Source organism: Chaetura pelagica, unplaced genomic scaffold (assembly GCF_000747805.2).
Source record: "Chaetura pelagica isolate M959 unplaced genomic scaffold, ChaPel_1.0 scaffold94, whole genome shotgun sequence".
In the NCBI taxonomy this organism is placed as follows: Eukaryota; Metazoa; Chordata; class Aves; order Apodiformes; family Apodidae; genus Chaetura; species Chaetura pelagica.
Genome location: NW_009952881.1, coordinates 799,645 through 817,226, shown reverse-complemented (window position 1 = coordinate 817,226; position 17,582 = coordinate 799,645). Strand labels below are relative to the sequence as shown.

The following is a 17,582-nucleotide window of genomic DNA, read 5'->3' as shown; positions in this document are numbered from 1 at the left end:
GTAAGATTTTAAGAACACAACAAAATAATAAAAACCCCTCTATATATTTAAAAGAAAAGTAGAAGCCTGTAGCTATTTACTGACCCTCTCTCCAATCTGGGTTTGGTCTCCATGAGGGAGAATGTCAATATCAGGCTGGAGAGAACAAGCATCAATTACTGCTTTGTACCTGCGGAAACAAAAAAGGTAATGTAAAATCCACAGAGATACTGCTAAAGAAGCACATTTCCTACCTGCAGAGGAACAAAAATCAACCAGCTGGAAAAAAATCACACAGTGGAAAATATATTTGTTACCCACTAATTGTTCTAATGGGATCTCTTTCAATCACAGGCAAGTAAATAGTATTTCAGAGAACAAAAAGCATCTTAGGTCAGCTTCCCAATTAAAAATATTTAATAGGTAAAACCAGGCAAAACAAACACACTTTCTTCCATGCCATATTGATATTTTTTAGTATTTAACTTTTTTCATGCCCAAGGCCTTTGTTTCTTGTTTCAATATCCACGGGTGACAAAAAAAAAAAAGTGTGTAGGATGTGAATGCACAGCCAACCACTGCTAACAGCTGGGGGGATAGAACATCAGCAATTAACTTTTAAATATTTTAGAATGTTTGGTGGGTATTTTTACTGAATAAAGAGGCAGCCCATTAATCCTTCACAATTACCAAACACTGAAATTGTAATAAACATCCCCACTCCCAACAGTTAATGTCCTTCTAAGACAGTTAAACTAGTCAATTAGGCATAAGAAAACAAGAATGGCTTCTGAAAATGAACTCCTACACTTAAGTTCAAGTGAGATTGAAGTCTGTCCCTTGCATTCTTCAGGAAAAACATGGTCAAAGGGGGATGCAGCACATTTGTTAGAGGTGGATGAGAACTCATGCATGCAACGAAGCCTGTGCAGCTCCACTACTTAGCACCAAGAGGAGTAAAGCACATAACAGTGCTGAAACCTGTTACCTCTGTTTGTTGAAAGGGCTTTCAAAGGTGATATTCTCTTCCACTGTGGCATTGAGCAACCAAGGCTTCTGTGATGCATATGCTACTGATCCTCTTTTTCTGGAAAAAAACCCACAAGAACAGCACAGAGTCTCCAGTTTACCAGTGCAATAGATGTTTTTGGAAACCATTTTTTTTGGAAAGAAACTGGTAGTAAGACTTTAAAAATGCTCTTTCATTTCTCTTCTTAAGGTAAATCAATAGCTCCCCCATCAAGGAAATACATTAGATGTTACATTTTCAACAGAACCCTGAAATTGTTCACCTAACTGAATTTCATTTTCTTTCCCCTTTCTGATGTGAGGTGGGTTTTGCAGAGGCTAGCTCTCTAAATTTGCCTCTTGAGCATTATAGATGGCAGGAGGAAAATTACCAAAGACTGAATCCTAGATCAGTTTGGACAGAAAAATAATAATGTGTAGGCAACACATTTCACATTTCATGTTCTAAAGAGCTATTTTTAGGGTGTTAAAAAAGAAACACAAGAAAAAACCCAAAACAAAACAACAAACAAAAAACCAACCCCCCCTCAAAAAAAACCAAACCCCAACAATTCCACAAATGCACAAAGGCAATTTTCCCTGCTCCAAACACATTTGTTTTCCTCATTTCTAAGAAGAGAACTTGAGTTATAAAGTAAATGAATAACCAAGAATAACATCCTTCCATGCTTATAAAGACAAAAAGAGAACACAGGCCAAAAAAAAATAATATTTTGCTAAATTTCCCCCTGTGGAATTGCTCCCCATAATGAGCCATCAGAAAGTACAGCTTACCAGGAAATGGTCAACAGGATCTCACCATAGATATTTTATTTCATAATTATTGTTATTACTATTTTAAAATAAAACTATCTATCTGTTAGTGAAGTAGTAGAGCTTTTGAGGCTGTTGTAATGCAGAACTGGAAGAAAGGCAACATCTTTTATTAGAGCAACTGATACTGTTGGAAAACTCATTGACTTATCATCATTTCTCCAGAAAGGGGCCAAAAGAGGGATCACACACCTAAAAGCATATCTGTTTTCCTTCCAGCTGTATCAGCTAATCCAATAAAAGATAGGAACTCTCACCCAAACATAGTCTTTGTCTGCTAGACAGCCATTACAGCAGCCTCTTTCTAGTTGGACTAGAACGCAATTCAAACCATGAGCTGCCAAATACACCAGGTGCTTTATCTGTTTCCATTAGCAGTTAAGGTCACTTGCTCTGCCCATTTTTTCAGGCTTTCACCAAGCCTGCTTAGAAGTCATTATAGGATCCAATGTTCTCTGATAACCTAAAAGAACATGGTTATGCTACCCTGCTAGCATGCTTCTGAGTTCAAATGTCTGGTGGCTCATTAGAATTTAATTATATTTTATGAATTTTCTTCATTGGAAAATGAAACAGAAACAAACAAACAAACAAACTAAATTTAAAAAGGCAGGAAAAATCTCCTAAGCAGCCCAGCTCACAGTCCCAAAATCTAATTCAAAGAACGTTTAGTTCTGCCTCAAAAGGGAAACATTTCTTCAATTAGTACGAAATTCTCATCCCAATAATTGAGAAAATACTGCTCTGAGCATTCCAAGATTAACATGTATTCCCTTCCCTTCCTTTTAATTGCTTGAAACCATGCCTTTGCAGCTCCTAATTCTCCATGTGATTGAAAAGTTACTTCTAATGTATTTTTTGAAAAACAGTAAAAAAGTTTTGAGGAGAATCTTTTTACTTCTGTCAAAAGTGTTCTTTTGTTCAGTGAAGATACAGGCAGTGCCAGTGAGAGGCACTCCATGCTGAGAACCAGCACAATGCCTGGGAATGCCATTTACATTTGGCTTACATTCTGCTTTTAGGTCATCAGCAAGAATTACTTCAAGGAATTTAGGAACAAGTAATGAGCTTGTCAAAATTCATTACAGGCTTATTATTTAATAAACCCCTCTAAATTAATCTTAATTGGAAATTGACACTAGAATGACATATCAGGGCAGATCATATTATGACATAAGCAGAAAGCTTAGAACCATTTGATCATATGAGAAATCTGTTGCATGTCTTCAGTGTTTCTTAAAGTAGAGAGGCAACCAAACAAACCTTCTACTGAAACTCTGCGGAAAAAGTCTAGAGAACAAAATATTCTGAAATGTGGAGTGCAACACTTTCTCTGAAAGCTTCCCTTGAACCTACCTAAGGTTTCACACTGAAAAGACTGAATGCAAACAAATGGCTTTAGCAGACAAAGACTTAGGAGGAATTTTTTCTGCTGGTAGAAGCAATTGCCTCCTACCCCCAGACTGCATAAACAAGCATGCATTTTAATCCATGGAGTGTAATTTTTTTCTTCTGATAACAAAAGATAGACTAACCATTGCCTCTTAATTATCACAAAGAGGCAGATAGCAACAAACAGGGAAAACCTTCACTGAGCTCTCTGTAGACTATGTGCTTTGGCTAATTTAGGATCAAGCCTGGTCATTAAGTATATGAACCTCTTTGCCTTAATAAACCTACCAAGTCTGAAATGTTGACAATTTTTAAAAGGAAATGAATGCACTTAAAATATAATGGAGTTAATATTATAGGGTAGAGAAAATAATACATTGCAATGCCATTCCTGCATGTTTTGAATTGCTGAATACAGTTTTATCTTTATTATTTTGCACAGTTCTTGAATTTCTAACATCAGTCAACAACTCAAAATCAAAAGTTCTCCAGATATGAGAGGAATATGTAGTGTCCTGTCCTACACTCTTACTACATAAACAAAAAACTGTTTCCATTATTTTCAGCCTGATGGTAAGCAATATAACATCCTGATATTGCCAGTCCTGAGTATTCACATACTCAGAACAAAAGTATTCAGAAAATACTCTTTTTTTTTTTCAATTATTACACTGCAAGGGTCACTTGTTTGTTTTTACTTTTAAATCTTGGAGTAGCTGCCTTCAGACAATCCATTTGTTTTCTAAGGAGGAACAACTCATTAAGAGCAGACACTTCTGAAGAATGTTCACAGAGTCACAGAATGGCTGAGACTGGAGAGGATCTCTGAAGGTTCCCATGTTCCCATTAGTTTTCGAAGTGCTGTACCTGAATTCTGTGTCAACAGGAGATTCTCTCTCTGGGCTGCAGAAAACAAATACGAGGTGTTGGGTTTTTTTTAAAAAAATAAATTCGCAAAGAATACGTTTAAGGTACTATCACTATGCTATGATTATAAATAAAACAAAATGACTACATAAGAAAAAACACTCCCTTTAACATGCAAAAATTTTGTACTGTGTGATGTTAAGCTAAACCAGGTATGGTTAAAGCTTCAGTTTTGAGAAGGGCTAAACAACCTTGTAGAAAGTATTCAGCACTCAGAAGCAAATGTTCAAGAGCGGAGCAACCCATTCCAGTTCCTCACCACCCTTACAGTGTAGAATTTCTTCCTAATATCTAACCTAAATCTCCCCTCTCTCAGTTTAAAACCATTACCCCTTGTCCTATCACTATCTTCTCTGATGAAAAGCCCCTCCCCAGCTTTCCTGTAGGCCCCTTCAAGTACTGGAAAGTGCTATTCACTGGAATAGCCTTCACTTCTCCAGGCTGAACAGCCCCAACTCTCTCAGACTGTCTTCACAGCAGAGGTGCTCCAGGCCTTGGATCATCTTGGTGGCCCTTCTCTGGACCCTCTCCAACAGGTCTGTATCTTTCTTCTGCTGAGGGCTCCAAAGCTGTAGACAGCACTCCTGGTGGGGTCTCACCAGGGCAGAGTAGAGGGGCAGAATCACCTCCCTGCCCCTGCTGGCCATACTTTTTTTGATGCAGCCCAGGATGCAGTTGACTTTCTGGGCTCCAGTGCACACTGTTGGCTCATATTGAGCTTCTCATCAACTACCAAGCGACAACCTCCAAGTCCTCCTCCTCAGGACTGCTCTCCAGCCATTCTCCCCCCAGCCTGTATTTGTACCTAGGGTTGGGCCAACCCAGGTGCAGGACCTTGCACTTGGCCTTGTTGAACTTCATGAGGTTGGCACTGGCCCACCTTTCCAGCCTGTCAGGGTTCCTCTGGATGGTGTCCCTTCTCTCTGGGGTGTCAACCACACCACACAGCTTGGAACTCCCTCCTATACTACACACAGATGAGAGCAGAAGTTTTGCAGGACTCAGTCTGATAACCAGGTGACAAATTGGAGAAACAGAGTAAATGGGAAAGAAGGGGCTGATAAATTATTTCAGTAACAAAGTTCCCACTGACTTCAGCAGTGCTCTCTACAACTACCTGAAAGGAGGTTGTAGTGAGGCAGGTGTTAGCCCCTTCTCTCTAGTGACTAGCAATAGGATAAGAGGAAATGGGGTCAAGGTACAACAGGGAAGTTCAGATTGGGTATTAGGAAAAATTTCTTCACAGAAAGAGTGGTGAGACATTGGAACAGGCTGCCCAGGGAGGTGGTGGAGGTGCTGTCCCTGGAGATGTTAAAAAAATGGATGGACGTGGTGTTTCAGGAGGTGGTTTAGTGGTCACAGGGGTGTAGGTCTGATGGTTGGACTTGGTGATCTTGAGTCTTTTCCAACCTTGTTGATTCTATGATTCTATAATTGCCATACTAGTATCACTTGCCAACAGATGGACTAATTTGCTACTCCCCACACTTCTCAGCTTGCTTGTGCCTGAAGAATGCTAGGTGAGAAAATAAACCTATGACAAGATGTAAAAATTGAAGAGAAGAGTAATGGGGAAAATTTGTTTCAATAAACGAAGCCTTTAAAGCTGGAAATGATACAATTTTTTCACTGTAGCATTAGGGAACAATCTAGTTCAGACTTTGAGAGTATTTTCCAAGACACACAGGAAAGTTAGGATATAACATTCAAAATCACCAAACAGCAATGTTTTCATAATGGCAATTCTGCTCTTATTTTTAAGTCACATAGGTAGCTTCAAAAATTGTATGCTAAGCTCATTAATGCAGTGAAAGTTTTGCTGATTTTCAGAATTCTGACACTGAAATTATAAGCATAGATTTGAGAAGCTTTTGGTTCTTGCTATTGTAATTGATTCAGTAGGAAGACCAGTAATCACACCCAATACTGTACCTGACATCGTCCCCGGTCTCACTGTCAGATGTACAGCTGCATCACAAACAGAAAGGAAAGACTGTTTACTTAAGTAAGCACAGGCAATCTGACCCAGAAAGAAAAACTATTAAATTCCACTTAGTGCACAGACTGCAAACAGTATTTATCACAGAGCTGCAGTGCAGCATCTGTTCTTTTACACAAACTGACTTGATTTTAGCATTCAAAAAAAGCCCAACAAAAAAGGTGACAGCTTTGTTTTGTTTTATTTTCCTTATAAATATTTAGTTGGACTCAACAAATAAAATCACCTTCACTCTGTTCTGGAGGTGCTAGCAGAATTGAGAAGTCCTAGTGTGACAAGAATGCAGTTCCAGTAAAAATGAACATTTTCAGGGAAAACAAACTGATAATCTGTGATACTGTAATTTTTCCATGGAGTAACTGCACCTCTGCAGCATATAATGGATTAGTTTGAACCCCAAATCCCACCACCAGCTGCCTTGCAGCACACTGCATTCTGTATCTGCCCTCTCCTTGGGAGGATGAGCCTGTATAAGTGTGGGCAAGTCTGAGGGATGGACAGGTTTTGGTTTTGCTGTTTTTGAACGAGTACCAAGATGTTCACAGACAGAACTGTTTTGACAGATGACTGGCCATACTTATTACTGATGCTAAATTCAGTTTCATAAAAAAAAATAAAAACTGATGCTAAATTCAGTTTCATAAAAAAAAAAATAAAATAATAGAAAATAATCTGTGGGTCAAGTGGTATAAGCAAAATCAAAGAGGAACGAAGTTTTCAATGCTTTACAGAAAACAGTCCATTAACTTTGTGCTAATAATGTTTGCTTGAAAGTATTCAGGAAAGAAAACTATACCTGCAGTCTAAAAGGTTGGTTTGAGACAGTTCCAAAAAGTTTATGCATAGTAAGCAATGACAGCATCTAAATTGAATTTGCTGTAGAATTTGAGAGAGCCAGCCAGCCACCAGTACCTTTATTCCAAAGGTCAGTGTCTGAAATTAAGCTTCTCCACAGTTAACTCACATTCCGCTGGCATATGCCTTGAAAAATTAGATCTGGATGTCATTGTCAAACATACATTACTTTGACATTTCAACAATGGTATAAGATCATTGCATCCTTAATTGTCAGGAGTATGCAGGAAAAGGGGGAAAGAAGGAATAGAACAAAGTCAAAGAGGGAAAAAGTGGGTTGAAACAGCTAAGCTAAAAATCCAAATGGAGAACTAACTTTTCCAGCTATGGAACAGAAAAACAGATCAGAGAACTGATCTACCAATACTTGGAAACAAAGATTGTGGCACCTATGAGGGAGTTGCTGTCATGCACACATGCTATATGTCACAGGTTCCCAGGGTGTTCCCTGGTAGAATGGATGTCTGGCCTTTTTTGGGGTGGTTCATGCAGCAGAAAATCATGTTTGTTGTTCAGGGTCTTGGTGTTGTGCATGGAAGGGCTGGAAAAGATGGATGTCTAAAGAAAGATGAAAACATGTGCTACTGAGATTTTTCAAGGCTTCAAATATCTACTTCCAATTTAACAATTGAAAACATGTGCTACTGAGATTTTTCAAGGCCTCAAATATCTACTTCCAATTTAAATACAATTAAGCACCTGGATGTTTCTACAAACTCCAGAAAACGCTTATTTATAAAAATCTGTTAACGTTTTAGGCATCAACATAACTTTAAAAATACTGTCTTACGGTAGAACAAAATCTACTGTTGAGAACTTTAATGAATCTAGCACTTCCTTCAAATTATAAGGACTCTAGATTCACATGGCAGTATGTATGTCCTGTTTAGAAACAAATAATATAATTCTGTTCAAGCAAACTGCTTCTTATTTAGGTCAATTTTCTGATACTATTTACACCAAAAGGACACTATAAACTGCTCCATGGTGTTGAGCTGGGACTATTTAAAGTGAGAGACTGCCCAGAAGATATTAGCATGGCATATACTGTAAGTATTTACTCAATAACCAGCCAAAGCAATGCTATCTGTTCAGAATGTAAATAATTATTTCTCAATTTTTGTTAATCTCTAACCATATTATAAAATATTTATGCTGAGATGCTCTCAGCTTACTTTGGTCACGGGACAGTAGCAGAATCTTACACTGTAATACAAACAACAAAATAAAATCACAAATGAGCCAGTGCTCACTTCTGATTAGCTGATTCCTAGCCCAGGAATAAGTTGTATTTATTTTTAAAGTTAAGTTGTATTTATTTTTAAAGTTTTGAAACTAATAATTTTATAGGAATCACATAAAGATGATATGTAACTAATCCTGTTTTATCAATAGAGAAGGGAGGCACAAAGGAGGGAAATGACTGGTGCAAGGTTAACCATTACACCAAGGGAAAGGCCAAGAATAGACTCCAGATTTCCTGAGCACTGAGTGACATGTCAGCAGGATGTATCCTTCATCTTCATTGCTGTGACCTTGGAGGAAGGGAAGGGGAAGGAAACTGGACGTGAAATAATTTAGGACTATTCTGTAACATGAATGACTGAAGCTAAGCACTTGTCTCATCCCAAAGGAAGAGCTGTATGTTGCTCAATTTGGTGACACATTTCAGTGCCTGAGCTAAGGCTATGAGCTCTGGTGATTACTCAGTAAGACTACTCTCCTTGAATCTGAGATAATATTGCATGTACCTGGTCACAAATTAGTATTTTCTTATCAAATTAAGGGAGCTTTCATCTGACAACTTTACAACACAGGTGCACAGCCTAGTCTGACTGCATCTGTCATTCTGAATAGACCAGAGCACATGGTAGCAGAAAGATGAGACAAAACAATCTGTCCCAGTGCAGCCACCACTTACAGTGCTAAGACTGTTCCAGCCACGAACCCCTCTATACATATCTGACAGATAGCAAAGCAAATGTGATAACAACTGAATTTTATCCTGTGATACTTTGGCACATAGAGAAGACATGGAAGCCAGTTTTGACCTTTACTCTGTTGCGAAGCACAGACTTCTAAACAAGCTATTTAAAAACACAGTCTGATCAGAACCATCATGTCATCTGTTTTAGTTTAGCATCAGACATTTGAATTAGACTTCTTAATCATGTTATATCATCTGTAAAAAATTACAGCCTTGCTGAAATGAAATTAGTTGACCTAATAAAGCTGCAGGGATTCTGTATGGTTCCTCACCATATTCTGAATTTCTGCTTAGGGAAGTATGTTTTAATGGATAGATCACCACATTCTGGAACTTTGGCTTCTGTTCTCACCAGCTGAAAGGGTGACCTTCCTATGTTTCATTTTCCCCACTTATAAGGCAGAGAACCATCCAGCCCTGTAGTATTACTATTAAAGCATGTGCAACTCTGAGGAGTGAGACGAGCTTATGCATGAAGGCTGGATATATGTAATATCTCTCTACAAACATTCAAGGAATATATGAGAACTGTTTCACAAAATTAGTGCAGAACTGGGCAACAATGACCCTCTGTCCATTAGAGTGTGCAGGTTTCACTTAAGAGTTGCATTGTTGTTCTCTTATTCCCAACCAGTTAGAAATAAAATTGTTTCTCTAGGCTCTTCTGCAATTTATCAAGCTTTTCCTACAACGAATTGTATCCCAAGACAAAGTGTAGTCTTTATGGCTAGGAAGTTCAGTACTGTAAAATAAACAGGCTAAAAATGTTCACACACATTGATCAGACACTGCATTAGAGATTGAAGTAATTTACTGGAAACTACATACAGGACCTGCAATATATTATACCATCTGTCACTTAGTTTGAGGGTCAAGAGATCAAGTCCTAGCAGCAGAGCTGTCATTTGGTAACAATTTTTTTCCTGCCTTCACAGCCAGTACACAAGTTAGACACAAGTACAACCTATAGCTGTTGTCAGGGTGCAGTTGCTGTGTCCCCTTGGGAAAGGAGGGAAGGACATGACTATCTCCCTCTTGTCAAACCAGGAAGAACATGCTGGGGAAGTACCCTGAGGTCACTGCCACTGCCACCATAAAAATCTCTTCAGTTTCTCAGGAACCTGCTCAGTGCTGGGATGGAGCACACATCTAAGGGCACAGCCAGGGACCATGCCTGGTGAGCCAGGACCTCTCTATGTTCCATTTAAAGACACAAGCTCAGACTTGAAGGTGCAAATCCCATTCTGCAGTAGCACAACACTTCAGCTAATCAGCTCTGATCGCAAATTAGTTACGATTTCATTCAGGTTATGTTGCAGGAGTGCAGAATGCCAAGTATAGCTCGTTCCTATTGATGGAAGAGATAAGGTGTTTGATCATGGCTGGAGGTTCTTTCTGATGTGCTCTCCTACCGTTAGGGTAAGGTGTTTGTCTTGAACATGCACCCACAAAACCCCTGACACCACAAAAGTGTTCCCAGGATAGATTTTGGTGCTTTTTCTGCATTACTACTCAACTCAAGCTTGAATTTTTAAATAGCATTACCTGCTCCAGAATATGTTCCCAGAGATCTTCTGCATCTCCCCAAGTATGGCTAGCAAGAGAGATGACTTACCACAGCCAACCTGTCCCACAATCATTGTTAGCTGACCTGTGACAGAAGAGGGCACATAGAAGCTTCTGACTTGGCAAATACTCACAGAAAAACATCTTACTCTGTGTATCTTGATGTCATTTTTTACCTTGAGGGATTCGGATATCAATGTTGGACAATGCTGGAGGACCTTCAGGTGTCCAAGTGAAAAATCCATTTGTGATCTATGCCAAAAAAGAATGAAATAATAAAGAGAAAACCAGCTTTAGAGCTTACTTCTTTATTCAGCACCAGACACTTCATTTTTTATTACATTGAGCATAGGAACCGCTTTGGCCTTTGCTCAATGCAGGAAACAGATCTTCAAGGGACAAATTTTGTACAGGCCTGTATTCTGATGTGCAAGAATCTCTGAACTCAAACAATAACAATTAGAAAATTATTAAAAACTCAGAAGGGAAAACCAGTTGCTGTTTAGGTCTTGTTTTGTTATGTGTAAGGTGAGAGCATGAAATAAATTAAATGATTCTGCCATGACTAAATCATACACAGGGTTGCTGTTTGCTATCTGCAGAGCAGTGAACATCACTCTAGGCATGGTCCAAATTCCAAGCAGATTTGCAGAACATTTCACAGAAAATAGATGGTGCTGCCTATTACAGTATTTTCCTTTGTATTTCTGATCTGATTCTCAGATAGCCTAGGCTATGCTAGACACAGAAATCTTTTCACTGAAAAAGACTAAAAGCAAGAAACAAAGCCTGTTCAGGACTTTAAATGAAGATTTCCAAGGATATTGTGAAAAACAGGTGACAATTAAAAAAAGGCTTGTATTTCTACAGGACCCTCTCCTCTCACTTTTTCAGAGCCACTGAAGCCTCCAAAGTATTTCAGCAATGTAAAGTACAATATTTTTTATCTGATCAGAGTGGAATGGGACACTTTCATCCTACCCTGGAGAAAAAAGTGATACTCTTACCTTGGGAAAGCATCTGAAAAAATGAGCAAAAATAAAGTGAAAGAAAAAGAAAAGGAAAAAAAAAAAAAAAGAAAGAAAAAGGAAGTTCCTCCCTCTAGATTACTGAAGGCAGCCAGAGAATCCTCTCTCAAAAAATGCCCCTTCATGGGCAATGAGCTGCAAACAGACAGTATATAGTAACTGCAGAAGTTCCCTGACCCAGGTGCCACTGGTGACAGCAAAGTCAGCAGATGGAGCCAAAGATTATAGCTGGTCCTGACTTTCTATTCAAGAAATAAATATTGTCCTTCCAGAGGTTACTGCTCTGTCCTCTCCTTTGTGACTAACTCCTTTGTTGTCCAGGCTGCCTATTGATCCAACACCCCACCTAAAACCCTCTCTCAAAGATTCCTCATGCACCTGGCAGTCTGTTCAGGAAGGATCCTGCACCAAAGCAGCATGTCAGATGACAGCCTCTAAAAAGAACCCTGAAAGCACCACCAGTTGTCCCACTTATTCCCGTGAAATCAAATTACCCCTCTCTTGTGCCGGAAATGCAGCAGACCTCCCAAATAAACAGCATAATCACTATAACAACCATCAGGATTTTTATGACTTCTGGCCAATTCTATAGCAAATCAAAGTGGCATGAGTAATCTCAATTTTTCCTTCAAAATCTTTGGGGGTTAGTTTTTACTTCATTTTGAAAGGCTACTTGGAATTCCAAAAGTGGAAGGGAAGACCAATGATAAGATTATTTTAGAAATGTCTAAAACAAATTTGAATTTTCTTCATATAATTTTCTCTACAGGCATTGGGAATGGAAGAGAGAGGCTGATATATATAAAAAGTTGGACCATGTGATCTTTCAAAGGTTCCTTCCAACATGGGCTGTTCTGTGTTCTAAAAATTTTTGTTATGAGAGCTAGTGGCTTAAATACCTGAAATACAAAATTTCTCAGCAAAATCTAGAGGGATATACACAGCTAATCAAAACATAGGGGTCAGCCATCGATTCTTGAAAGGGAAGATACAGAAAAGAAAGGTGGAGTTTAACCTTTGACATGAGCACAAGCGTTTGACAGTTCACATCAAATGCTGGTTCTTGAATTCTAACTTAGAATCATAGAATCATAGAATCTTAGGGGCTGGAAGGGACCTCGAGAGATCATCTAGTCCAACCCCCCTGCCAGAGCAGGGTCACCTAGAGTACATCACACAGGAACGCATCCAGGTGGGTTTTGAATGTCTCCAGTGAGGGAGACTCCACAACCTCCCTGGACAGCCTGTTCCAGTGCTCTGTCACTCTCACAGTAAAAAAATTTTTTCGGATATTCACCTTGAACCTCCTATGCTCCAATTTACTCCCATTACCCCTTGTCCTATCACTGGTCATCACTGAGAAAAGCCTAACTCCGTCCCCCTGACACTCACCCCTTACATATTTGTAAACATTGATGAGGTCACCCCTCAGTCTCCTGTTCTCCAAGCTAAAGAGACCCAGCTCCCTCAGCCTTTCCTCATCAGGGAGATGTTCCACTCCCCTAATCATCTTCATAGCTCTGCGCTGGACTCTTTCAAGCAGTTCCCTGTCCTTCTTGAACTGAGGGGCCCAGAACTGGACACAATACTCCAGATGTGGCCTCACCAATGCAGAATAGAGGGGGAGGAGAAGCTCTCTGGACCGACTAACCACACCCTTTCTAACGCACCCCAGGATGCCATTGGCCTTCTTGGCCACAAGGGCACATTGCTGGCTCATGGTCATCCTCCTGTCTACCAGGACTCCCAGGTCTCTTTCACCTACACTACTCTCCAGCAGTTCAGCCCTCAACCTGTACTGGGACATGGTGTTGTTCTTCCCCAAATGTAAAACTCTGCACTTCCCCTTGTTGAATTTCATCATGTTTCTCCCCGCCCAATTCTCCAACCTATCTAAGTCTCTCTGAATGGCAGCACCGCCTTCTGGTGTGTCAGCCACTTCTCCCAGCTTAGTGGCATCAGCAAACTTGCTGAGGGGACATTCTATACCCTCATCCAGGTCATTGATGAAGATGTTGAACAACACCGGTCCCAGTACCGACCCCTGAGGGACTCCACTAGTCACACACCTAACTTGTTACCAGAACACAAAAATTACTATTAGTGGGCTATAATAAGTGTTATTAGAGTGACCTTCATATCACCTTTACACAAAAATCATCTGCTTCTGTGATGTTAATGGGTCTTCTCATGTGAGAGCTGTAATTGTTCCAGTCCTCTCTGGCAGGCCTCTTGCGGTTAACAACTTTGAGTGGCTGTGCAGAATGAGAGAGACAGAAATAAGGCAGTAATTGATGGCAGCACCAGCGAAGTGTCCCAAACACACAAAGTCATGCTATGACCTTTTACAGTGCAGGGTATTAAAAAGAGTTTTTACAATTGCAAGAAATAATCAGTTGGAAACTGAAAAGTAAATAATTTATTCTGGGTACAAGTGACTGCAGCCACTTCACCCAGAGCAGAACAGCACTACTCACTACTGCCTGGTATTTGCTGTGATCATCTGCACTTCTCAGCTCTGAAGATTTATCATGCTCTTCTCCTATTTCTTCACTTGACAGGAATTCACTCAGTTTCTGCACACTGAAAGGGAAAAAAAAGGAATTACACCTCAACCTGGAAAGCCAAGCATTTTTTCAATGCAATATTTATTACAGGGCATTCCTTTCAGTATTCCAGGCACTGTCTGCCTTCTGCATAGTTTGCTTTAATTTTGTTCCAGGCATATGAAAATGTGCACTGAGAAATTACTGCAAGGAAGTTGACAAAACCTGCCCTGTAGTCTATTGGCAGCTATGATATTTTAATGGTGTGTACGGATGCCTCTCAAGCCTTGTCTTTTCTGATACCATGAGGGCAATTTCATGAAAGATTTTTTCAGATGTATGGTGGGATGCAGACCAGCTGCAACAATAGCTCATTTTCAAGCCACAAGCTGAAGTAGAATTAATGTGATTTAAGTTACTGTAGAGCTGCATAGTTAGTTCTACTGAACAGTCTTATGAACACTAGGAACCAGGAGCCAGATGAAATCCATACACTGTGCATTAAATCAACCAGCTATGATGAAATACAAAGTGTATGAGGTAAAATGATAAAGAAATATACCTTAACAAAAGCATTCAACAGATGAGCTGTAAAAGGAAACCTGACAACCAGAAACAAAGAATGCATAAAATCTTCCCATGCTACTGAAGATCTAATTAGCTAGGAGATAATGTGTCTTTATTATGACATTTAACAGATTATGACAACAATTTTATCTCTGTACTTGACTTTATAAAACGTATGTCTAATCTACTCACAGCGTCAGCAAATGAAGTTTGTAAAGGAAGTAGATTGAATCAGGAACTCAACATCAAAGGGGCTCAATTAGTTGGAAATAAGTTAATTATCAGGCTCCAAAACTATAAACTGCCAGAAGGCTTTAAGTTCCTAAAAACAGATTTATGGACAAGGCCTGAAAAAAAAACTTGTTTCAATATTTAGCCTTAGGCTAACTGGGGAGAAACAGGCCAACAATGCCACCTTAGCATAGTGATAAGTGGCTATCTCTTAGCATGCAAGTCTTACAAAATAAAAATAAAGCCCCCAAGATTTACTTTGAATTCCACTGCAAAGGATTATTTCTTCAGAAGATGACTTACTTTTATCCTACAAACCTCATGGTGCCAAAACAGTGCTGGTCCAAGCCAGTATGGAGTGTCTAAGGCAGACTCCCTGCAGTTAGCACTGGTCTTGCAAGTAGAGATGAAAGCCACCTGGGGACACCTTCTGTCCTGTTCCTAGGACAGAACTGGTTCTACAGTTTTTCTTTCAACCTGCCCACTTGCTAAAGCAGCTGAGGACTAAGAGATTCACAGCAGGGTGAATTTAGCTAGAGCAGGTACAACAATCTAAGCAACTGAAAAGGGGGAGAATAAGTAATTGTGATAGGACAAGAAAAGTAACAACTAACTCATGCTCAGTGTTGGACCAAAATCCCTTAATGGGAACTTCTGTTATTTCAAAGGAAGAAATTAGAAGCCCCATCACTGGTGATACTTGTATCTACTTGAGCAATTTTTTGTTCAGTGAAGCAGATGTTTAAGAGAGTATTTTAAATGTCTTCAAGTGGAGCAAATGATGGGTTAGATGTTGCCTATGTGGAGTTGGTATGCAGCTGCACCAACATTCTCCACAGGAAAATTACACTGACATTTGAGTAACTGTTCCAAAGGTATAAAGAACAGATAGAAGTTTCCTGTGTATCTGTTCCAGGGTCCAGAGGGGGAGGAAGAGAACCATGTCTCTAAAGCCATTCAATAGTTTGATTTTTGCTCTCTGGTCTCTGGTTGTATATCAAGGTGGTTATAATGTAAGTGCCAAGACTTCTCTGCCCACTGCTATGCTTTATTCTGGAATTGCTGTTCCTTTGGCAATTACTGAGGAAACACAGCATAGATGTGAGAAAATCTTTTTTAGAGGCAGCAACTCATATTTCAGGATGCCACACACCTTTACACTCTTAAAGAATAAAGAAAGTACATTCTCTGCAGAGCTCTCGCTGACATTGCAATTTCACCAGTATTCCCCTATCTCCACAGGAGAGATTATTTTTAAGCCACAGAACAGACATATTGATTAAAACATGGTTATTTGCACAGCTGACTGAGAAAGTGGTTTTGTATTAAACCCAGTAAGATACATAATGCCACTCTGGCTACTTGAACTTTGCTAATGGAAAATTGTACACTGTACCCTTTGTGCTTCCTGACCTCAAATTGAAGAAATACATCAATTGGCTGCTCAGTTTTAATTTTCAATGTCACAGAGATTCTACATGTTAAAAAAAACCAACACAACAAACTTTCCAAAGAGAATTCTCACCTTCCTAAGGACTTTCAGCAGATGCCCCTCTCAGAGCAAACACCCTAGCCCCATAACTTGAAAATTCTGCATGTGCTCTATGTGGAGCAGAGGCTTTAAGTCATTGGAATCATTGACTCCAATGTTCTTCTGACAGAGTCAACGACAATCCATGAGGATGCTTTGGGTGTATTTGTAATGTTTAAAGATTTTGGAGATTATTGTCCTTAATAGCATCTGGCATCAGAAACTGTAGCCAGTATTAACAGAGAAGGGGTTGTAAAGTGCCTGAGATGAAAAGCCAGTAAAACACCTTTTTAGCATCATTTACATGCTGGATTCACTGCTCGATCATTTCCTGATTCACTTAGTTCCTTTGTGTCTGTGTAACAGTAGCTGCCTTGTACACTCCCAAAAAACAATTAGAATATCTCTGCTTAAGGAAAGATGAAATTCAACTTCATCAAGGTCTATTACATTACCTTTACATAATCTTACTGATTAGCTACTTACTAGCAGGAAGGTGTAACAGCAGGACACGGAGGAAGTAAACATTAGTTGTGCTCAATTGGCACAACCACAGTTTTCTAATAACTCTCTGCTTTTTAACACTTACCAACCTATTTAAGCAAATATGTGTTTGCATGGGTTGAAAATATCAGGCACATGGTTCCAAAATACTGCATTGAAGGATGGAGTACTCAGAAGACACATCCACAGCAGCACAAAGACACATCAAGTAGCACTGGCAGCACTATAGGACAATGCACTCTGGAACACTGCCTAGGTTACTGTGATGTAGACAGCCAGGAAGACAAGGATCACAGACTTCTTAAGAGTTTGAGCTTGGCAATTCCTGTCTGCAGTACAAATGGCAGGGCAATAGCCTGCTAAGGAGAAGGTAACTACAGAAGAACTCATGAAGAACTCCCAGCTAGGAACAATTGATACTTGCTTGATACTAACTGGTTTAGAACTGTTCCAGCAGCATTAACAGGCACACAGTTCATTTACAAAATCCTTAGACAACCCAAAATAAATACTCAGTGCCAGTGTAGGCCTCCAGTTCCTCTCCTGGCTGCAATGTTGGCATGACAATTTGCCACAACTCTAGGGACTGCTCCAGTGGCTGCAAAGCTTTTCATGCCAGCTGCTGACA

General features: G+C 39.6%; 1 protein-coding gene across 1 annotated transcript in view; it reads right to left on the bottom strand.

Annotated features, from left to right (window-relative positions):
* Positions 1 to 17,582, bottom strand: part of ABCC8 (ATP-binding cassette, sub-family C (CFTR/MRP), member 8) — an 82,439-nt gene that overhangs the window by 27,331 nt on the left and 37,526 nt on the right. Inside the window, exons 13-20 of the mRNA XM_009995408.1 lie at positions 14,053 to 14,158; positions 13,720 to 13,830; positions 10,724 to 10,799; positions 10,527 to 10,632; positions 6,073 to 6,108; positions 4,081 to 4,116; positions 968 to 1,066; positions 85 to 169 (exon numbers count right to left, since the gene is read on the bottom strand). Coding sequence (XP_009993710.1) covers positions 85 to 169; positions 968 to 1,066; positions 4,081 to 4,116; positions 6,073 to 6,108; positions 10,527 to 10,632; positions 10,724 to 10,799; positions 13,720 to 13,830; positions 14,053 to 14,158 — 655 coding nt within the window. The remainder of the gene's footprint in view (positions 1 to 84; positions 170 to 967; positions 1,067 to 4,080; positions 4,117 to 6,072; positions 6,109 to 10,526; positions 10,633 to 10,723; positions 10,800 to 13,719; positions 13,831 to 14,052; positions 14,159 to 17,582) is intronic.